The 23,879-nt window shown below is 40.8% G+C and overlaps 1 protein-coding gene across 4 annotated transcripts in view; it reads left to right on the top strand.

Annotated features, from left to right (window-relative positions):
* The first annotated feature begins 7,354 nt into the window (after window positions 1–7,354).
* The window catches only part of zgc:113263 (uncharacterized protein LOC503753 homolog), a 33,868-nt gene continuing 17,343 nt past the window's right edge, over window positions 7,355–23,879 (top strand). The window contains exons 1-7 of one of the 4 annotated variants that reach the window (XM_051948880.1): window positions 7,355–7,496; window positions 7,731–7,842; window positions 15,118–15,320; window positions 15,630–15,734; window positions 15,954–16,049; window positions 19,749–19,859; window positions 22,307–22,430. In XM_051948880.1, coding sequence (XP_051804840.1) covers window positions 7,779–7,842; window positions 15,118–15,320; window positions 15,630–15,734; window positions 15,954–16,049; window positions 19,749–19,859; window positions 22,307–22,430 — 703 coding nt within the window. In that variant the 5' untranslated portion in view covers window positions 7,355–7,496; window positions 7,731–7,778. Of the gene's footprint in view, window positions 7,497–7,730; window positions 7,843–9,211; window positions 9,563–15,117; window positions 15,321–15,629; window positions 15,735–15,953; window positions 16,050–19,748; window positions 19,860–22,306; window positions 22,431–23,879 lie in introns of those variants that run through there. The other 3 variants (XM_051948888.1, XM_051948897.1, XM_051948902.1) reach the window with 3 other exon arrangements.

Genomic DNA, 23,879 nt, shown 5'->3' on the forward strand with positions numbered 1-23,879 from the left:
AAAAACAAGGGTAAACAGTGATAGTGCAATCTAGTGTCTTTCTTCTTTTGCATGCAGCCGCTGATGTTGTACTGTATGTAAAATACAGTGAACAATTATTTTATTGACACGTGTACAACACTGATGGAATATAAATAATATCTGGCGGTTAAACCTTGGTTTGTCCTAACGTTCTCATGCGAGTGAAGCTGAGAGCAGCGTAGGATCTCCCCTGATGCCATTTAGACACCGGTGGGTGGACGTGTGGATGAGAAGAGGAGAGACCTGTCACCTAATCATATTTAACATGAAAACATGTCCACAGTTCGCTACTTAATCACATTTAACTCGAAAAACAGTAGAAAACTTTGTTGATATGTTTTTGTTTCGTTTACAGATGTTAAGTTAAAGGAGTTTTATTTGTGACATATAACCAATCAAATCACTCCAGAAGACCCCAGGTAGACTGTTACCTGTCCAGGAGAATCTTCACCCTAAGTCAGTTGGGATAGACTCCAACATCCCAAGACACTAATGAGGATTAAGCGGTGTACAGATAATGGGTGGATGTATTAAATACAGTCTGCCTCGTCCATAGGACCTGTCAATTATTCCAGACGGTTGATGCTAGAGGTACGGACCCGTACCCGTAGCATCTGTACTAGAGGTACGGACGTGTTGAGGTCACTGAAGAGCTGGCGATGGTTATTGCTGCACATTACAGGCAGTTTATATGAATGACTTTGACGGGGAACATTGTATAATTTAACTAAAAATACACCGTCTCCTCTCACACTTTACGTAGACAATGTAGTTTTTACGCTTTTAGACGCCGTGTCTAAATTGTTTGAAGTCCAGTTCCTATTAATTAGTTTACCGCGTTCAGTGGTGGAAGCGGCTGACGAACTCCATTGCAAATGTTCCCATTTAATTTCGGACGCTAATTTACAAGATAAAGTTAAGGATGTCGAATATGAAACAAACACTCGTAAATAGTGAGAAGCAGCTCTTTAATTCGGCATGAATTTAAAAAACCCACAAACTCGATTTACTGTGATATTGTGAGATTTGTTTGTGGTGATGTAACTTAGTCATTCAACAGAGTCCGCTAACATTAAAGTGACTGACGTGCAGGGTCTGTGTTGACAGACGCAGAAAATACGTCAGGGTTTTGTTTAGGTTGTTAATATGTAATAGTCTGTCGCTACTTTTGAAGGTAAAAAAATACTTATAGTTTGCTGGCTGTTAGTTCCGCCATTCATTCCGCAGATTCACCTCGAATCACGGAAGCGCCTTCATCAGCGTCGCCGGCTCATTAATATTTATGTCCGTCGGATTACCAGCCAATCACGAAGCGTGTTCATCAGCCGGCTCATTAATATTTATGTACAGCTCATTAATATTTATGTTAAGGGAAAGTGCCGTATCCGTAGGCCACAGGCTACGGGTACGGGTCCGTATCTGTAGACACTACCGCACTAAATTGAAAATGTTTTTTTTTTTTTAAACACACTGAATTACAAGACAAGGCTAGAATTACATGATTTTAACAGTAATAGGTCATGAACTAAAGTGGGCTGGTCTGAGGCATGCAAGTCCAGTGCTGAAAATGAGTCCCAATCCGGCCCTGCAAGGCGCATAAAATGGATGTTCCTGTGTCAAAACTTGAACCTATACTTTCAAAGTGAAAGACTAAAGAATAGCAATGCATTTTGCTGTTAATTATCAGCAAATGTCTTGTGGAGTTATCCAGGAACTCATGCAGTGTGGAGGAGATGCTGGACGCCATTGCCAGCTTCCCTCAGAACACAGCAGTCAGTGTTGACAGCTCACAATCCTGTAGCAGAGAGTTTCACTGCAACTGTTGTCAGTCCCTCCATCATCCTCACAGCTGTCTTCGCGTCACCGTCTCCTCGTTTCTCTGTTCAGATTTCTGGTTTTGTTTCTCGTCCCTTATATGATATGTGCTTGATGCTGACATCTAGTGAGGTTTGTTTACATGCTGCTGTGGACAGGAGACACAGAAAACTGTCTTAATGACGAGGAGGCAGTCGTGCTGAGAAGACAGAGCTGGAAACACGACAGAGAATTTGCACTGAAGTAACAGCAAGCAAAACAAAATTATTCAATTAGATCTTTACAGATCAGTTTGTTAAATTGTATTTGCTATTTGTTTATCCAGTGAGCTCAACGGCTCATGGAACAGAACAATTCTTAGTTGAAATGTGAAGAAAATGCAACCCTCATATCAGAATGAGCAGCTCAATGCATTGGAAACATCTCCTTGAAAGAGGAATATCCTTTCATAATGTTCAACAAATCATGTAAGATATAAAACGTGCTAATCGCTGTCACCAGCAACACCAACATATGAGATGAGTTTTGCTAGTTTTCTGTTCCTGCCCTGTGCATCCTGTCACATACAGCCTGACATGAGTCTCAGTGGAGGAACCAGGAGACAGGTAAAATTTCAGGCAGACTGAAGCACGTATGGGGCAGTCACACAGCATTTGTTGTCCATCCACCAGGTGACGCTATCACTCTGACTGTATATTGGTCGATTGATGTTATCAGGATCGAACTCTGATGATACATGTAAAATTTCAGTCAGATTGGAGCATGTATAGGCCACTTATATACTATTTACAACTTCCTGTTGCCAATAGGTGGCGCTATGAGTATTTCTACATTTATGAGTGTGGATGTGTTCAAACCCTGACTGGTGTCCATCATGTGAAGTTTGGTCCAGATTGGACTATTTGCAGCTGAGATATAAATAATTCAATTTTCATGGCAAAACATCGAAATTTGCCGCTCCGCCACAGACATGCCCTTTGATGACGAGTGCCAAGACCTTGGAAAAACTTGTTGTTTTTTTTTTTATTAAAAAATATATTTAAAATCATCCCCTCCCTGCCTCAAAGACAAGTACATAAGCATCCTGACTTTCACAAGACTTTCGCTTTGATTTTCATGTTATGACTCAAACTCACATTATTTATTGGCTGTATCTAAAGATATCAGAGATCTTTTAAACTTAAATTCAGATATTAAATTATACAATATAAAACAGAATAACTTAAATTATATTATTGTATATACTAGGTCATTAAATCAATATGTACCACCTGGAACTCAGCACTCAGAAGACAGTGGAGATGAGAATCGACTTCAGGAAAGCCCCAGCCAGATACAAAGTTCTACACCGCCATCATGAAGTCCATCCTCATCTTGTCCATCACCGTGGGGTCGCTGGGGCCACTGCCAGGGACAGACAGACTTCAGAGCATTGTACCCTCTGCTGAGAAGGTGATCGGCTGCAGCCTCCCATCTCTCCAGGACCTGTACGTCTCCAAGACTCAGGGGCATGCAGGCCGGATCGCAGCCGACCTTCTCACCTTGGACACAAACTTTTCGAGCCACTTCCCTCAGGCAGGAGGCTATGGTCCATACCAGGGGTGTCCAAACTACGGCCCGCTGGCCGCAGTTTTAATTGGCCCGCAAGAAATTTTATAAATAGAATAGAATATGGCCCGCACTTCAACTTTTGCCTGAGTGTATTGCACTTCGTAATTTTAACACCAGGGGGAGCTAGTGTTGATCAAGGCAGTTGCTCCACCAAAAAGGACAATCACAGAAGAAATTTACCCCAAGTTACTAAACATGGCAGAGCCAAAGAAGCGAAAAGTAGAAGGTGAGTGCAGAAAATTTCAGACACGGTGGGAGAGTGAATATTTCTTCAAAGAATTCAAGGGGAAGTGTGTCTGTTTGATCTGCACTGAAACTGTGACAGTTATGAAAGAGTATAATGTACGATGTCATTATGAAACCAAACATCAGGTCTATGCATCCGACACTGGTGCTGAGCGAGAGCAGAAAGTAAAGCAAATGGTAGCTATCCTGCAGGGTCAGCATCAGTATTTTTTCGTGCTCAAAAAGTCCAGGAAAAGGCTACAATAGCCAGCTATGAGGTCGCCCAACTCATCACAAGACATGGCAAGCCTTTTTCAGATGGAGACCTCATAAAACACTGCCTCGTTAAAGTCGCCGAAATAATGTGGCCGGAGAAAGTGCAGGACTTCAACGTCAGCATGTCCAGAAATACAGTTGTGCGACGCATTGAAAACTTGTCAGCCAACATTAAACTGTCTGATAAAGCTTGTGCTTTTGATTTTTACTCCATCGCATTGCTCCTTGACCAAGTGGCATTTGTCCGGATTTTTGGCACGAGTGGCGTCAGATCAGCACCACAGCTGGATGGCCCGATTTACATACCCAGCGCAGCTGATACTCACAAGAATAATTTACTAAAATTATATGCACTCCTGTTATTAAGTCCAGTTCAGTCTGTTAATGTTGATAACTGTTTCAAACGAATGTTAATAGGTGTGTTGCTAAGCCTAGTAACTTAAATAACAAGCTTGAAATTTACCTGTCCTATTTTCCCCTTTATTATTTTTTTTCTATGTACTGTAGATCTTCTAAGAATAAATCTGAGGCTGCTGTTCTGAGAATGAGCTACTAAAGCTTTTTTCTGAATAAATCAATAAAGCTCTATTTATGGAAAGCTGTGATGAAGGCAGTTTTGTCTTTAATTATATTCAACAATATAACATATTTGACCACTTTTAATTGATTTTTCTAACTTTAATACACTAAAGTTAAGGCTATATACCTAATTTCTAGTAAGTGGCCCAGCCCCTCCTATATTCTTATGTACACACGTGGACAAAATTGTTGGTACCCCTCAGTTAAAGAAGGAAAAACCCACAATTCTCACTGAAATCACTTGAAACTCACAAAAGTAACAATAAATAAAAATTTATTGAAAATTAAATAATCAAAAATAGCCATTACTTTTGAATTGTTGATTAACATAATTATTTAAAAAAACAAACTAATGAAACAGGCCTGCACAAAAATGATGGTACCTCTATAAAAGATTGAAAACTATTTGACCAGAGTGACATGATTAACTCAGGTGTGTCATTTAATTGACATCACAGGTGTTTCCAAACTCATAATCAGTCAGTCTGCCTATTTAAAGGGAGACAAGTAGTCACCCTGCTGTTTGGTGAAAAGGTGTGTACCACACTGAACATGGACAACAGAAAGCGAAGGAGAGAATTGTCCCAGGACATCCGAAAAAAAATTATAGACAAACATCTTAAAGGTAAAGGCTATAAGACCATCTCTAAACAGCTTGAAGTTCCTGTGACAACAGTGGCTCATATTATTCAGAAGTTCAAGACCCACGGGACAGTAGCCAACCTCCCTGGACGTGGCTGCAAGAGGAAAATTGATGACAAATTGAAAAGACGGATCGTTGGAATTGTATCCAAAGAGCCCAGAGCAACCTCCAAAGAAATTAAAGGTGAACTCCAAGGCCAAGGTACATCAGTGTCAGATCGCACCATTCGTCGTTGTTTGAGCCAAAGTGGACTTCATGGGAGACGACCAAGGAGGACACCACTGCTGAAAAAAACTCATAAAAAAGCCAGACTGGAATTTGCAAAAATGCATGTAGACAAGCCACAAAGCTTCTGGGAGAATGTCCTTTGGACAGATGAGACCAAACTGGAGCTTTTTGGTAAGGCACATCAACTCTATGTTCATAGACTCAAAAACCAAGCATACGAAGAAAAGAACACTATCCCTACGGTGAAACATGGAGGAGGTTCAGTAATGTTTTGGGGCTGCTTTGCTGCATCTGGCACAGGGTGTCTTGAAAGTGTGCAAGGTACGATGAAATCTGAAGACTATCAAGGCATTCTGGAGAGAAATGTGCTGCCTCGTGTCAGAAAGCTTGGTCTCAGTCGCAGGTCATGGGTCTTCCAACAGGACAACGATCCAAAACACACAGCCAAAAACACCCAAGAATGGCTGAGAGAAAAGCGTTGGACTATTCTAAAGTGGCCTTCTATGAGCCCAGATCTGAATCCCATTGAACATATGTGGAAGGAGCTGAAACATGCCATTTGGAGAAGACACCCATCAAACCTGAGACAACTGGAGCTGTTTGCTCATGAGGAGTGGGCCAAAATACCAGTTGACAGCTGCAGAACGCTCACTGACAAATACAGAAATCGTTTAATTGCAGTGATTGCCTCAAAAGGTTGTGCAACAAAATATTAAGTTATGGGTACCATCATTTTTGTCCAGCCCTATTTCATTAGTTTGTTTTTTTAAATAATTATGTTAATCAACAATTCAAAAATGATGGCTGATTTTGATTATTTAATTTTCAATAAATTTTTATTTATTGTTACTTTTGTGAGTTTCAAGTGATTTCAGTGAGAATTGTGGGTTTTTCCTTCTTTAACTGAGGGGTACCAACAATTTTGTCCACGTGTGTATGTGGCCCTCAGTGAAAAAAGTTTGGACACCCCTGGTCCATACAGACCAGAACTTCCCGCCACAAAATCAATTTCTTCCCCTCAGCTGTCAGACTTATGAACCATTAAATAACCTCCATTTACCAGTCACTTTCTTTTTGCTTGCACTCATTCTGGTTGCACTATTCTGTTCTGGGAAAAATGATGACAACCATTTTTTCTTATATATATTATTAAGTTTTAAATTAAAATTTTAACCGATAGTGACAGTAAAGATGTATTCTGATGAGCGATCCCTCATATGATAATCATGATAATTGTATATAAATATATACGAATACAATCCAGGCCAAACGATGGGAATCCAGATCAGATTTATGCAAAAAAAAAAAAATGTAATAGCTTCACTGGTACAGCAAAAGAAACATTAAAGCTGCAACCAGTGATGGACGGGTCCTTGCATCCTTGCTGGTCGCCGAATCCACGCACGTCCACCAGGTGGCGCTGCGACCGAAAGTGTATGTCGGCCTATGGATGCCATCAGGACTGGACTCTGATGGCATCCGTATGCCCATTCTGCTGTTTCTGTTTAAACTATAACACAGTGTCTACACCATACTGCACATTTTGCACTTCTTTTTACGTACTAAACTGAATTTCGTTGGATTGGTCTTTGTAAGCCGTGCAGTGACAAAGTTAAATCAGAGCTAATCTAAAAAGGAAGAAGAAAACAAGCCCAAAAATTCTATGTGTAATATGCCAATTGCAGCTTCAGAGGGCTTGTTCTGTCTCCCCAACGGTTCTTTTTAACTATCATTTAATGATTTAAAAGCAGCGAATCCTCAAATTTGAGGAGTTACAACCTAAATGTTTGGGGTTTTCACTTGATAAATCAAATTAAATGATTATCCATAATGTTTTGTTTTTAAAAACAAGATAGCACAAAAAATATGACCAACTTTGCAAGTGGAACATGCAGAAATGTTTCTTTATTAGACATTTCACTCTCCGGAGCAGCAGGGGGCGCTGATGCAGCAACAGCGCTGATTCTCAACCTGAATGTTCGTCAGAAACAGTTTGTTTACAGTTTAGCACAACAGCTACGAGTTCTCTGTCAACTGAACGACACGCTTCGACAAGACCGGTGTTTACTGCGGACATAGCCACTTAACATTTCTAACGGTATGGTCTCTCTGAAGTAGTTTAGAAAAGCTTGGACTTCCAGTCTTTCCAGCAGCGCGTCAGTTAGCTTAGCTCTGCTAGCCGCTGCATCTAATTATTTATTTAGTTAGCAGGCTACAAGAAACCTATACGTTTGTACATTTTCATTCAGTGGGCGACTTTCTGTTTCAAGGTTTGTAGGTTTGTGTAGATCAAACAAACTGTATTTTGTTTTTCTTTTTTTTAAATGACCAGTTAGCAAGCACTTCCGGGTCACTGTTGACAAAATAAGAGACCGACTCGATGATCTCTGCAGACAGCTGTCATCCTGCTGACTTGAGGAGCACAAACAGCAAAACATTGTCTGGCAAGTAGTTACTTCCAATTTGTCACACACATACATACATACATCTGTATATGCACAAATTGTATGATAATGTCAAACAGGTCCAATATGTAATTTTTTACGTGCAAAATTTCATTGTCCTGTATAATATCACGTTAGTATCTCAAAATCATTGCCAGTATTGCTTTATAATTTTCTGTGTTGTAATTTTGTCTCTTCAGTAAAGTGTCATACTTGCATCTTGTTTTTTGTATTAGGCATTACATTGTGTCTTATGTAAATTTGTTTTCTGGCACAAGAACCTCCTTCTTGATTATGTTTGTGCAATAGAAATCTAAACATGTCATGAGGCACGTGTACTTAAATGCACATCATACCAAAGTTTTTACGTCACTGCTGCGGGGAAATAAGCTTATTTATGAATTCAAAAACTGTTACTCAGAATTGCTACATAACAAACTTGATGATTTGTTCACCCATGTAGTTTGTTTAACGTGCAAAATGTAGGCAGCAGGTTGCAGCAGAAAGATGTGAACTGTGAACGGACAGCGTCGTGGACAAACCCTGGTCTGGACCAACAAATGTATCAGCCGAAACTAAAGAATGGCTCATTGTTAAAATTCATGCTTGCCCCAAAACTCGATGTCCACTTCACCTCCATTTCTTTAAACTTTTTCACCACCTTCGCCACTGTGGAAAAGCCAAATGGAATTATCCTTGGATGATGTGCATTAAATTCATCTGCTGTCTTTCGATGCCCATCCTTCACATCCAGTGAGAAGTACCAGTTCAACTCTTTCTTCTTTCAGCAAAGCCATATTTAATCTGTGGAGGCAAAAATATAAATACAGGTAGTATCGAAGGTTAAAAAAATCAATATAAAAGGTAACTTAAATTTTTAAATGAATGAAATCAAAAACATGTTTTTTGGAGAGTAACTGGAATATGAAATGATAAAAACTTGTCATAGCAAAGATATTGATGCTCATTTTTGACCCAGTTATGCATCTAAGAGTTAATAATATATTCTAAGTTGACTGAAGTCTGAATGCAAGACTTATGGCATCTCTGGTTTCACTGTAGTGCAGGGGTGTCAAACTCAGTTCCTGGAGGGCCACTATCCTGCATGTTTTAGATGTTTCCCTCTTCCAACACACCTGATTCAAATGATCAGCTTATCATCAAGCTCAGCAGAAGCCTGATAACGAGCCTGATCATTTGAATCAGGTGTGTTGGAAGAAGGAAATATCTAAAACATGCAGGATAGTGGTCCTCCAGGAACTGAGTTTGACACCCCTGCTGTACTGGAGGATCTTCTGGTTCTGTCAGCTCAGCATCCTTCCACATCATTGGATTATGACCTAGTAGCGCCATCTAGTGCCCCAGCATCCAAACCGCCTGCTTGATCCGGTCTTCGTCAACCAACCAGGAAAGAGGGCTTGCCGTGATCTGGACTGAGGCGGATGAGACCAGAAACCTTTGTTCTGTCTCTCCTCCCCAAATGCGAGGATAAAGGCGAGCGCCTGTCAACACGTCCCGCAAATTTGCGCTCGCGTTTAATGGGTTGGCGACCGCAGATGTTTGTTTTACTAATCAGAAATTAGTAGAATTCATTCATCAGCCTTTATGTGTGGTTTTTTTCCTGGTAGCTACAACCCGAAGGCGACATCTGGCCATTTTTCTCTCTCGGTCAGCTGCTAAATGGAAATAAAACGCGGAACTGAAAGTGGAAGCAACCGAGGTGCGTGTATCCTCATCAAAATATCATTCCTCTGTGATCTCCGATCTTTGTGTCGGCAGCAGTCAGTTTCCAGTGACCTTAACGCCGATGGTGGGAATGGGCTGCTTTTATTCTCCATTAATATTCCTGCAGCGGTTCCAACTTGATCCTCAGTGATCAGTGAGCATCACTAGAAACTGGAGGCTGTTTTCCATCAGTGGATCAGTGCTTTGGCTAAACAAATTCTGCCACCTGCTTTTATAACTGATGATTGTCGTTATTTCCTGCATTGCATCTGTCATAAAATCCAATAGTCTGTGCAGTCTCCTGTGTATAAAGGTCAGCAATAAGTTGTTTAAGTCATGTTGTGAGTTTGATGGATGCTGCTGTCAGTGCACCTGAGAGCACCACTGTCATGTCATTATTCTACACGGCACTTTGCCACCATAAATCATGCTCACTTATGAATATGGTGGCATATGAAGTGTCAGGTGGATGCTGTTGACTCAGAATGTTTGTACAAGTTCAGATAAATTGCGTTTACCAGCTGCCACTGCTGGTTTGCATTTGTTGAAAGTGGTTTGGGATGTTTAGTTCCTCTTTCCAGCAACATGAATAAAACAACGTAGCAGCCTGTTTCCTGTCAGACACACTGGTAACGAATACTGTCATATTTACGCAACACAAAAATGCAGTTGAAAACATAATAATGTACATGTTGTAATAAAACGGTTTTGTTTTGCCAAAGCAAAATATTCAAAGTAAAAATCTGAACATTTTACTGCATATTTTAAAAGCTACTTGTATGTGAGGACCGTAGAAATTAATATTTTGAGTTTTTTTTCTTGTCTAGATAGTATGAATTTTCTGGAAAGTTAGATGAAAAGCTAGTTCTTAAAATGATCTCATTGGAAGGTCCAAATATACGCTGTCATTCAAAAGTTTGGGGTCACCCAGGCAATTTCATGTTTTCCATGAAACTCACACTTTCATTCATGTACTAACATAACTGCACAAGGGTTTTCTAGTCATCAGTTAGCCTTTCAACACCATTAGCTAACACAATGTAGCATTAGAACACAGGAGTGATGGTTGCTGGAAATGTTCCTCTGTACCCCTATGTAGCTATTCCATGAAAAATCAGCTGTTTCCAGCTAGAATAGTCATTTACCACATTAACAATGTCTAGACTGTATTTCTGATTCATTTAATGTTATCTTCATTGGAAAAAACGCTTTTCTTTCAAAAATAAGGACATTTCTGAGTGAGCCCAAACTTTTGAAGGGTGGTGTAGTTTCTCATGTGACTAGCCAGATAAACACAACTGTTTTTTACTAATACAGGGTGGGGAAGCAAAAATGTTCTATTGCCAAATTTGAATGTCCTGCCCGAACGGTGAGGGTAATCAAAACATTAATTAAAATCAAAGTTCCTTACCTTTAACCAATCTCTTTAGTATTTGTCAGACCTTGGTGCATTGTGAAGTGAGCAAGCAACAAGCAAAACACAATAGGGTTTGTGATCTCCTGGATGCCCAAATCCCTCAGAAGGACCTTGCCAAGATTGTTGGCATCAGTGAGAAGACCATTTGCGGCATCCAGCATGCCAGACAATCCAGTTTGGGCACCAAGAGATCTCCAGATGGTCCTGGGAGTCTTGGGCTCAGATGGCAATAAGATGCCCCCCTACTTCTTCAAGCCAGATCAGAAAATTGGGGCTGATGTGTACTACAAAGTTCTGAGATACACCGTTTTGCCCTGGCTGAAGGCCACCTGCCCTGCCAACAACTATGTGTGGCAGCAAGATGGGGCTCCTGCTCACACATCAATCAAGGTCCAAAAGTTCTGTGAGTAGAATATGGCGAACTTCTGGCCCAAAGGCATTTGGCCCCCGAGCTCACCTCATCTAAACCCCCTGGATTTTTTCTGATGGGGCGCCATTGAGTTGAGGACTAATGCCACCCCTCATGCCAATATGGAGTTACTTAAGGCTGCATTCTCCAGGGAATGGGAGGCGTACCCCAAGGAGGATATCAGGAGGGCCTGTACCTCTTTCAGAGGCTGTATCTTTCAGAGGCCTTCATCATGGCTGATGGAGGACATATTGAATAAACATGTTCTGAAAGCTTTAAATTTGTGTTCTTCAAGAAATCAGTTCAAAATTCCAAAGAATAAAAAAGTTATACCAATTTATAGTTGTTTTTACCTGACAGGACATTTTTGCTTCCCCACCCTGTAAACTGAGCAAAGTGTTGGAAAACATCAACATTTCCATACTGCTTATTGACTTGTTCAAGGATGCATATTGTGCTACTTTAAAGCAAATTAACAAAAGTCTCACATGTCCACAGAATGTGTATGTTAATGTTCTGCTCAAAATACTGCAAAATGGTTAATTTTACTATGACTGTATGATACCTGGTTTTGGTTCTGCTCTAAATGGGCATTTTCAGTGTCTGTCGCTTTAAATGCTGCTGTCCACGATACCCTTCAGGAAGAAAACTCTCTCTGTGTGTGTGAGATTGTTTGCAGTAATAAAATCTGCACAGTAATTTTTGTACTGCTGCATCTTGCACTTTTACATTTATTTTACAAGCCACTGTATATTGCTATTGTTTACAGTGTATTAGTACTGTATTTCTTGATTTAAATTTTTCATCCTTGCACATATTATGATTATTATTATTATACATATGCTTATTGCTGTTGTAGAAATTTTGCTGTTGTAACAATGTAAATATCCCCAGGCATTGGAGCAATAAAAGATTATCTTATTTTTTCTTACTGACAGGAAACAGTTGGCCACACAGTAGCCGACATGGTTGAGTGTTTGAGATCAGGACTTTTTTTAAAATCACTTAACTTTTTCTTATGATTATTGTACATAGAAATATCACCAAATTCAAAGCAACATCATTTTTAGCTTATGTCTTGTGAGTCTGTTGAACAACATTTAACCAACTTATAATCTGTATTTTAGTGGCGCAGAGTTGCAGCTTTAAAATAGCTTTAGAGTGAGTGACTGCCAGTTACAGTGCCTTGTGAAAGTATTCGGCCCCCTTGAACATTTCAACCTTTCACCACATTTCAGGCTTCAAACAAAGATATAAAATTTAAATTTTTTGTCAAGAATCAACAACAAGTGGGACACAATCGTGAACTGGAATGAAATTTATTGGATATTTTAAACTTTAACAAATAAAAACCTGAAAAGTGGGGCGTGCAATATTATTCGGCCCCCTTGCATTAATACTTTGTAGCGCCACCTTTTGCTGCAATTACAGCTGCAAGTGGCTTGGGGTATGTCTCTATCAGTTTTGCACATCGAGAGACTGAAATTCTTGCCCATTCTTCCTTGCAAAACAGCTCGAGCTCAGTGAGGTTGGATGGAGAGCGTTTGTGAACAGCAGTCTTCAGCTCTGCCCGCAGATTCTCGATTGGATTCAGGTCTGGACTTTGACTTGGCCATTCTAACACCTGGATACGTTTATTTGTGAACCATTCCATTGTAGATTTGGCTTCATGTTTTGGATCATTGTCCTGTTGGAAGATAAATCTCCGTCCCAGTCTCAGGTCTTTTGCAGACTCCAACAGGTTTTCTTCCAGAATGCTCCTGTATTTGGCTCCATTCATCTTCCCATCAATTTTAACCATCTTCCCTGTCCCTGCTGAAGAAAAGCAGGCCCAAACCATGAGGCTGCCACCACCATGTTTGACAGTGGGGATGGTGTGTTCAGGGTGATGAGCTGTGTTGCTTTTACGCCAAACATATCGTTTTGCATTGTGGCCAAAAAGTTGGATTTTGGTTTCATCTGACCAGAGCACCTTCTTCCACATGTTTGGTGTGTCTCCCAGGTGGCTTGTGGCAAACTTCAAACAAGTCTTTTTATGGATATCTTTGAGAAATGGCTTTCTTCTTGCCACTCGTCCATAAAGGCCAGCTTTGTGCAGTGTACGACTGATTGTTGTCCTATGGACAGACTCTCCCACCTCAGCTGTAGATCTCTGCAGTTCATCCAGAGTGATCATGGGCCTCTTGGCTGCATCTCTGATCAGTCTTCTCCTTGTTCGAGGTGAAAGTTTAGAGGGACGGCCGGGTCTTGGTAGATTTGCAGTGGTCTGATACTCCTTCCATTTCAATATGATTGCTTGCACAGTGCTCCTTGAGATGTTTAAAGCTTGGGAAATCTTTTTGTATCCAAATCCGGCTTTAAACTTCTCCACAACAGTATCTGGGACCTGCCTGGTGTGTTCCTTGGTCTTCATGATGCTCTCTGCACTTTAAACAGAACTCTGAGACTATCACAGAGCAGGTGCATTTATACGGAGACTTGATTACACACAGGTGGATTCTATTTATCATCATCAGTCATTTAGGACAACATTGGATCATTCAGAGATCCTCACTGAACTTCTGGAGTGAGTTTGCTGCACTGAAAGTAAAGGGGCCGAATAATATTGCACACCCCACTTTTCAGTTTTTTATTTGTTAAAAAAGTATAAAATATCCAATAAATTTCGTTCCACTTCACGATTGTGTCCCACTTGTAGTTGATTCTTGACAAAAAATTAAAATTTTGTATTTTTATGTTTGAAGCCTGAAATGTGGCGAAAGGTTGAAACGTTCAAGGGGGCCGAATACTTTCACAAGACACTGTAACATGTGGTCTTAATGGGCTGCGTTTCAGTCACTATTTTATGCTCTTTCCATGGTCCTACAACAGAAACAGAAAGATGTGTGAAAGAGAACAGCTTTTTTGGAAATTTAATTGTATTTCAAATGCAACATAGGCGAGCACCGAGAACAGGAGAGAAGCAAACAGATGTAAACAACAAGTGAGCCATAGGTTGCACTGACGTTCAAGAGGCAACATGAAAACGCAGTAATCCACCGAGTCATTGTTTAGGGGTTTGAAATTGGTCTTGAATATCCCCCAGCTGTGTAGTTTCCACAGAACTCTGACCTGTGATCAAAGCTGAAGTTAGCATTAGCCCCATTACATTAAGGATTTTGCTATTTTGGTGGTGATGTTGTCATCAATAATAAAAGTAATCCACTTAGTCTGCAGTTCCTCAGATGCTGGGAGTGCATGAAGACTCTTGTGTTCACTCTTGCAGCCTGCAGCCGAACATTTGGTGTGTTTTGCTCATGGCTGAGACGTTTTAGAGTGAGCAGAAACAGCTCTAGAAATTAAACAAACCTGGTGGACTGTGAGGCAGCTGCTCATTCTGATTGTAGCACAATAAAAATGGATTTTGACCGTATTCGACGTTTCATTTAATTGCTCACAAATTCCCAATACAACTTACAGACACTGACTGCATAGCTGCGTTTCTCCACTTTGTGTTTTGCATTATAACCTGAGTATTTAGAGTTAATCCAAATACCTGTCTTAACTTGTGTGTGCTTGCTCTTGTTTTCCATCAAAGTGTGGATAATTATTTGAATTTGAAACATTTACTACTGCCTGTTGACGCACATTAGATCTCTCTATATTTCAGGTTGGGACCAAATAGCCAGTTGCATGAAACGTTAAAACATCTTTGTGTTTACATTTCTGCTTTCCTTGGCTTCAGGCAATGACCTTCCAATCCATTATCTGCGGCTCCTGGCCCCTCCCTTACGGCTCTTATCAGCTGCAGTGTGGCAAGTTGTGCAGCAGGGACTTGTGGATCACTATGGGATGCTGGAGGAGTTTGTTACCACGGTGACGGAGCTGGTCCCAGAGCTGATGAGTTACAGTCAGAGGGCTCAGCTGATCCTGGGACTCAGGGCCAGGGTCAGTAGGATTTACTGCTTGATTACACTGAAGACGTATTTTGTAGTAGTTTTTAACAGGTAAATTTAAAAGCGATCAAACGCTTTATGTGGCTACGGAGAAAATGGTGACTATTTTAAATTCTGTGCTAGGGCAGTTTATTTAATTTCTTCCCATATAATTAAGTGAGTCGTAACAGTCAAACATTTGTGTTTACTATTTATAATTTCAGTCACACAGAAGAGAAAGCAACCATAAAGCATAATTCCTCTGTAGCTGCAGTCCAGGAGATTTGTAAGTGTGATGTCTTTGTGTTGTGTGTAAAACCAGCTGGTTCTGGAGATGTGTCGAGGGGAACATCCAGCAGACATGCAGACCATTCAGCCACATCTGGACAGAATAAAAGCTCCAGTCAGCACTGCCAAGGATCACCATGTAAGTCAACTTTAACTCAATTTATTCCTTTTACTAATGGGTTGTTCAAACTTACTGAAAACTTTAGTTTAATAGCAGCAATAAACAGTTTTTCCTCTGTATTCTTTTCCAATTAAAGATATCTGATGGAGTAGACTATTAAACAGTAGCAGACGTGAGCAAAAGTTTATTTCCTCCCTTGATTTGAATTTTATTGTATTTATTTTGTATACACATCAGGTAACCATCAACCAGGTTGAGGAATCGGAGGTGAACTTTGTGGAGCTGGTGCATTCATTACTGGAGGATCCCTCTGAAAGAAAATATTTTTTCCAGGTGAGTCATGATATTCTTTTGTGTTTTGTTCTTGTTTGGTTTTCTTTGAATGATTTGCGCTGATGAAAAGGCTACAGTAACTCTACAAGCTTGGTGAGCAGAAAAGCCTTTCAGAATTCACTACATGTCAAACGGCAGAACAGCAGAACACCACGTTGGGTTCCTTTCCTGCCAGCCAAGAACTGAAATCTAATCACCAAAACTGGACAGCTGAAGTCTGGAAAAATTTACCCTGGCCTGATGAATCTCCATTTCTACTGAGGCTGCAGATGGTAGGTTCACGATTTGGCGTCAACAGTGTGCCGACTGTCCAGGCTGCTGCTGGTGGCGTGTTCATGCGGGGAATGTTTTCTTGGCTCAGCGTGGACCTCTTCATACCAATCGATTGAGTATTGCTGCTGAGCATGTGTATCCCTTTATGGCTGCGATTCACAATCCTCCGACTGCTGCTTTAAGCATGATGAAGCGTTGTGTCGCAAAGAAGAAGCCGCTTCAAACTGGTTTCGATGCCTCCCCAGTGAACCCAGTAGATCACCTCTGGGATGTGGTGGAATGTGATCTTCACTGGATGCACGTGCAGCTGACAAATCTACAGGAATATGATGCAGCCGCGTCAGCGTGGAATCCAAAGTGAGGTTTCACGCAGTTTTAGTTGCATATTTATAATGAAGTGCTCTGTGAGTGTACAGTAGCTGCTGATTATGAAGCATCCAAGGATGTCTTTATACAGTGCCTTGTGAAAGTATTCGGCCCCCTTGAACTTTTCAACCTTTCGCCACATTTCAGGCTTCAAACATAAAGATATAAAATTTTAATTTTTTGTCAAGAATCAACAACAAGTGGGACACAGTCGTGAAGTGGAACGAAATTTATTGGATATTTTATACTTTTTTAACAAATAAAAAACTGAAAAGTGGGGTGTGCAATATTATTCGGCCCCTTTACTTTCAGTGCAGCAAACTCACTCCAGAAGTTCAGTGAGGATCTCTGAATGATCCAATGTTGTCCTAAATGACTGATGATGATAAATAGAATCCACCTGTGTGTAATCAAGTCTCCGTATAAATGCACCTGCTCTGTGATAGTCTCAGGGTTCTGTTTAAAGTAGGAGGAGAAGACTGATCAGAGATGCAGCCAAGAGGCCCACGATCACTCTGGATGAACTGCAGAGATCTACAGCTGAGGTGGGAGAGTCTGTCCATAGGACAACAATCAGTCGTACACTGCACAAATCTGGCCTTTAAGGAAGAGTGGCAAGAAGAAAGCCATTTCTCAAAGATATCCATAAAAAGTCTTGTATGAAGTTTGCCACAAGCCACCTGGGAGACACACCAAACATGTGGAAGAAGGTGCTCTGGTCAGATGAATCCAAAATCGAACTTTTTGGCCACAATGCAAAACCATATGTTTGGCGTAAAAGCAACACAGCTCATCACCCTGAACACACCATCCCCACTGTCAAACATGGTGGTGGCAGCCTCATGGTTTGGGCCTGCTTTTCTTCAGCAGGGACAGGGAAGATGGTTAAAATTGATGGGAAGATGAATGGAGCCAAATACAGGAGCATTCTGGAAGAAAACCTGTTGGAGTCTGCAAAAGACCTGAGACTGGGACGGAGATTTATCTTCCAACAGGACAATGATCCAAAACATGAAGCCAAATCTCCAATGGAATGGTTCACAAATAAACGTATCCAGGTGTTAGAATGGCCAAGTCAAAGTCCAGACCTGAATCCAATCGAGAATCTGTGGGCAGAGCTGAAGACTGTTGTTCACAAACGCTCTCCATCCAACCTCACTGAGCTCGAGCTGTTTTGCAAGGAAGAATGGGCAAGAATTTCAGTCTCTCGATGTGCAAAACTGATAGAGACATACCCCAAGCCACTTGCAGCTGTAATTGCAGCAAAAGGTGGTGCTACAAAGTATTAATGCAAGGGGGCCGAATAATATTGCACGCCCCACTTTTCAGGTTTTTATTTGTTTAAAAAAGTTTAAAATATCCAATAAATTTCATTCCACTTCACGATTGTGTCCCACTTGTTGATTCTTGACAAAAAATTAAAATTTTATATCTTTATGTTTGAAGCCTGAAATGTGGTGAAAGGTTGAAATGTTCAAGGGGGCCGAATACTTTCACAAGGCACTGTAACTTCATGTCTGTCATCTCATTGAAAAAAAAGATTCATGACTATTTACATGTAGATTTTCACTGAAGGCATCAAAACTATGAACACATATGGAATTATCTACATGGCTGGTAGAACTAAAGATCTCAAATTTGGACTCATCAGACCAAAGCACTGATTTCCACTGGTCTAATAGAATGCATAGAATGCCTTTTATTGTCACTATACACAAGTACAATGAGATTTAGAGCATCTCCATCAGTGCAAGATACATGTAATAAAAATCACAAAAAAGGATAAGTTAAAACAGTTAAAAAGAATAAAAGTGCATGGTCAGTGTGATATTGCACATTAGAATAGTCCGTATTGCACAGTAGACGGTTTTGAGGTAGTCTGGCGGGGGGGAGGTTTGGAATGTCAGTGCATGTTTGAATTCAGAGTGGTGATGGCTTTTGGAAAGAAACTGTTTTTGAGTCTGTTTGTTTTGGTTCTGATGCACCTGTAGCGCCTTCCTGAGGGCAACGGGACAAACAGGTCGGAACCAGGGTGGAAGTTGTCCTTGATGATGTTTCCTGCCCTTTTAATGCAGCGGGAGGTGTAAATGTCCATCAGGGAGGGGAGGGGGCAGCCGATGATGTTCATTCCTTGTGTTTCTTGGCCCAAACTAATCTCTTCTGCTTGTTGCTTTTTCTTAGTAGTAGTTTCTTAGCCGCTGTTTGACCATAAAGTCCTGATTGGTCAGCCTCCTCTGAACACTTGATGTAGAGATGTGTCTGCTACTAGAACTCTGTGTGACATTTATCTGGGCTCTAATCTGATCTGCTGTTAACTTGCCAAAAATGTTGGTTTTTGTTCGGAAAACATTTTGCACCTTGAAATTTGAAGCTATGTTTTGATGACAATATCTCAGTAAATATTAAAGATAAGAGCTGAATTATTAGTTATTCCTTATGATATTGATTCAGAATATGTCGCGAAGATATCACAAAAATCTCTGATGATCGTTGGGTTAAAATTTAAAAAGAAAAAGTATGGCGTAATGCAAAGTTATAACTATATCATACACACAGTAGCTTAAAACATATCGGGTACTTTTTAATATAAGATACTTCACATAAATGAAAAGAAAATAGTTTTTGTTGAACTGTCATACCTAATTGTTGTACCACAAAACAACAGTATTGCTAAATAACCTAACAAAACCTAATCCAAGTAGAACTAAGTGTTATCCCGGAAAGTATTTGACATATGGAGCTACAATTTCATGAATATTCTTATTTTGTGCGATAGGAATGTCAGGCAGTTCAGACTTGGTTGAGCATCATATTTCTGTTTAACTTCAGTCAGAATGAAGCAAAAGTTTTAGATTAATTTAGAAATCTACTTTATTGGGAAAACTGCATAGACCCCCCCTTCTCATTGCTGTCCACTAAACTCTGTGTCTCCACATCTCTCCAACAGAGGTGAAGAGTGCAAAGTTAGCATGGCTCTTAGTCACATTAATGAGAAACACACCAGGCTGAAAAATACCAGGAGTCTCTTTAAATGTACCTGTCTCTCTTTCTCCTATGTAGGAAATCTTTCCTGTATATTTTGGCTCAAAGTACGATGCAGCTCTGGAGATGCTGGTGTGGGAGTTCATATCACGACTGGATGAGCTGCTGCCTGTTCCAGACTTCACACAGGTAAAATGTTTCTTTCATTTCAAAAATTATCTGCCAGTTACTCTATGATAGTCATAATTACTCCACCAAAGCACAGTTATGTGACACTCAACATCCGTCTGTCTGTCTGTCAGCAACATTACTCAAAATGAAAAAATAGATTCTGATTAAATTTTTAGGGACGGGATGAAATGGCACAAGGACGAACTGATTAGAATTTGGCAGTGATGTGGCTTTTAATCTGGATCCATGGATTTGTTAAAGATTTCTGTATCATTGTGAGATAGCGGCAGAATTGACATTGGTTTGTTTCACTACTGAGACCATTTTCAATGAGCACATTTGTTTTTTTGACTGACATCCGTGCCTGTTTTGCTGGTTTTATTACCTTCCCTTTGCAGTTTTGATCTTGAATGAACATCGACTTGATGAGTTTGTTTGTCCTGTGGGACAGCACTTGTTGTTCTTCTGCCTTTTATTTCACAATCAAGTTAAACCTAATGCAGCCGGTATATTGTATATCTAGATGCTTTTTTTATTCCAAACTGAACAGCCTTTCAAGGCTGATGGGAGCACATGGGCTCATGGTGCTTCATAGTGGGGCTCAGCTGTCTGCACCACTGATGTGGAGAGGAGGGTTAACCGGGTTCAAGTCCCCCAACAAACAGCTGCTTCCTTTTCCTGTGTCTATTCTGGAACACCACAGCTAAGCCTGATCAGTAGCACAAGGATAAGAAATAATGTTAAATATACCACATTTACATTATATTTGTGTGGACTGTATATGGTATTTTAAAGAGCCCCTCTAAAGAAAATTGAATGAAAAAATGTTGTCAGCATGTCCATATAGTGTTTTTTTTTTTTTATAAGCTCAAAACTGTAGTGTGCTAATGACAAACACAAAAGCATGGATTCAGAGTTTCATACAGAACAAACCTAACAAAACAATCCCACCTATTCTGTCTCATTATTATTCTTCAGAGTAGGTTTCCGGTTTGAATCGGTCTCTGAATTGCTTATTTAACAGACGACTTGTCATCTTGTACTGTATTTATGTCTCATTTAGAAATTTAGCACAAATAAACCATTTGCTCTAATCAGATTGTGTTAAAAAAAAATACACACGCATATATACACACTCTCCAATCCGGTATAACATTATGACCACCTGTCTAATACTGCGTTGGTCCCCCTTTTGCTGCCAAAGCAGCACTGACCTGTCGAGGCCTGGACTCCACTAGACCCCTGAAGGTGTGCTGTGGTATCTGGCACCAAGATGTTAGCAGCAGATCCTTTAAGTCCTGTGAGTTGTGAGGTTGGGCCTCCAAGGATGGGACTTGTTTGTCCCACACATCGCACAGGTGCTGGATTGGATTGAGATCTGGGGAATTTGGAGGCCAAGTCAACACCTAAAAGTGGTTGCTGTGCTCCTCAAACCATTCCTGAACCATTTGTCTTATTGGCTGAACTGCAGGCTGTGTTTACATGAAGCAGCTAGGAATCATATTATTAATCTAAGTACTTAAATAGAATGTAGATTCACCATTTTTTTCAGTGTTGGTGACTCTTGTGAGAACTTTAAAAAAATATTGTGCATGCCAGTTCCACATTTTTTCCCATTTTTGTAAACTCAAACAAAGTTAAACTCTTGTTTTTATTTATTTTTTATGATATGACACAATGACAGAAAACATTTTTGAGTTCTCTGCACTTGTGGTCATAGTTTTGGTGTTTCCATAGAGGTGCAGGACTTCATATTGCAGTGAGAAATGAGCACAGTTAGTAAAAAATGTGACAAGAGCAACAAACTGCTTGTGATTTAGAGGGTTAAAGGATATGTGTGTGTGGTGGAGACCTGTGAGTCTTATCAGAGAGTTCGGAACACCAGCTAGAGAGAAACAACATGATTTATTGACTTGTATGCATGAGTGGAGAAAGAGAGCCCTGGGCTGCAAAGTTTGCACATTAGTGGCAGTGATAGTTCCTTGAATGATCCATTTTTAAACAGTCCTGGAAGGCAAACTTGCGCTTCTTTGTTTTGAAATCCACAGCCCAGACACATGGAAAGGTCATGGACAGGTCTGGTCATTATCAGAGCAAGTGTTTTTCTCCCAGTGTGAGAGTGGGTTTACTGTTCAGAAGAATGCACCTTCTGGTACATTAGAGTCTCAGAAAGTTGTAAATCTCACTGTCATCTCGCTATCTGGTTCTTCCTGAGAACGCTCTCTCCCACTCTGTGGAATCTCAAACACTGACGTTTTGAGGTTAACTCTGGAAGTTGTGTCCTTGACTCCAAATTCTGGCATCCTGCACACATTGATAGAAGGGTTACATACTTGCATGATAAGAATACACCTCTGACCAAGTCAACTAGATCTTCATTTAACCACAGTGGAGGTGCTTTGGGAGCACAAAAATTACCAGAATGATAGATTGCTGCCGACTTACTGAAACTTGTGTCTTCTCAGCTGGCAGCTTTGCTCGGCGACGCTCCGTCATTCCTAGACGACTGTTTACGATCCTATTTCCCGCCAGACGACATGAAGACCGTACTAGAACACCACAGAAACCTCGGCCACTTTGAAGAGAAAGGTACTTTGGGGCAAGTGGTGGTGGGAGATTTTTGTCATCCAAACTTTAGAGGGTCAGTATTGACACACGTCTAAAGAAAAATACTTCAAAAATGCATTCCAATCCTATGTTTACCTTAATTTAACTTAATTGCCCTGATTATTTACCGAGCTGAAATAAAGCAATCAAGGTGCCACAATATTTGCGGTTTGTATTTTAATGAAGTAGGATAAAGGATGATAAAGTCGAGTAATTATTTCAGCTCAAAGTTGTTCATGTTCAGAGGTCTGGCCAAGAATCAAAACAGATGCTACAAGTTATTTCAGGTTTTGTCCTTCAAACATTTTAGTCTCAGCTTCTATTTACCAAACACTCCTCAGCTGAGGAATGTAGATAATGCAGAGTGCAGTCAAAACCAGCCGATGGCAACAATGAGATTCTCTGAAAGTGGCGGAGGGTGACTGTGTGGCTGAGTAGTTAGGAGCTTCTACAATATTATACTTTTTCTAACAAATTTCTAATTATAATGTATGCCGATCAGGTATAATATTATGACCACCTGTCTAATACTGCGTTGGTCCCCCTTTTGCTGCCATAACAGTCCTGACCCGTCGAGGCCTGGACTCCACTAGACCTCTGAAGATGTGCTGTGGTATCTGACACCAAGATGTTAGCAGCAGATCCTTTAAGTCCTGTAAGTTGTGAGATGAGGCCTCCATGGATCGGGTTTGTTAGTCCAGCACATCCCACAGATGCTGGATTAGATTGAGATCTGGGGAATTTGGATGCCAAGTCAACACCTCAAAGTTGTTGTTGTTGTGCTCCTCAAACCATTCCTGAACCATTTTTGCTTTGTGGCACAGTGCGTTATCCTGCTGAAAGAGGCTACAGCCATCAGGGAATACTGTTTCTATGAAAGGGTGTACATGTTCTGCAACAATGCTTAGGTAGGTAGTATGTGTCAGAGTGACATCCACATGGATGGCAGGACCCAAGGATTCCCAGCAGAACGTTTACCAAAACATCACACTGCCTCCGCTGGCTTGCCTTCTTCCCATCGTGCATCCTGGGGCCATGTTTTACCCAGGTAAGAGACACACCCAGCCATCTGCATGAGGTCACAGAAAACATGATGCATCAGACCAGGCCACCTTCTTCCATTGCTCTGTTGTCCACTTCTGATGCCCATTGTTGGTGTTTCAGTGGTGCAGAGGGGTCATCATGGACATCCTGACTGGTCTGCTGCTGTGCGACTCCATATACAACAAACTGTGATGACCTGTGTATTCTGACACCTTTCTATCAGAACCAGCATTACCTTCTTCAGCAATCTGAGTAACAGTAGCTCGTTTGTTGGATCGGACCACACGGGCCACTCGCCACGTGCATCAGTGAGCCTTGGCCGCTCATGACTCTGCCTCTGGTTCACCACTGTTCCTTCCTTGGACCGCTTTTGATAGAAACTGACCA

Source organism: Acanthochromis polyacanthus, chromosome 1 (genome assembly GCF_021347895.1).
Source record: "Acanthochromis polyacanthus isolate Apoly-LR-REF ecotype Palm Island chromosome 1, KAUST_Apoly_ChrSc, whole genome shotgun sequence".
NCBI lineage: Eukaryota > Metazoa > Chordata > Actinopteri > Pomacentridae > Acanthochromis > Acanthochromis polyacanthus.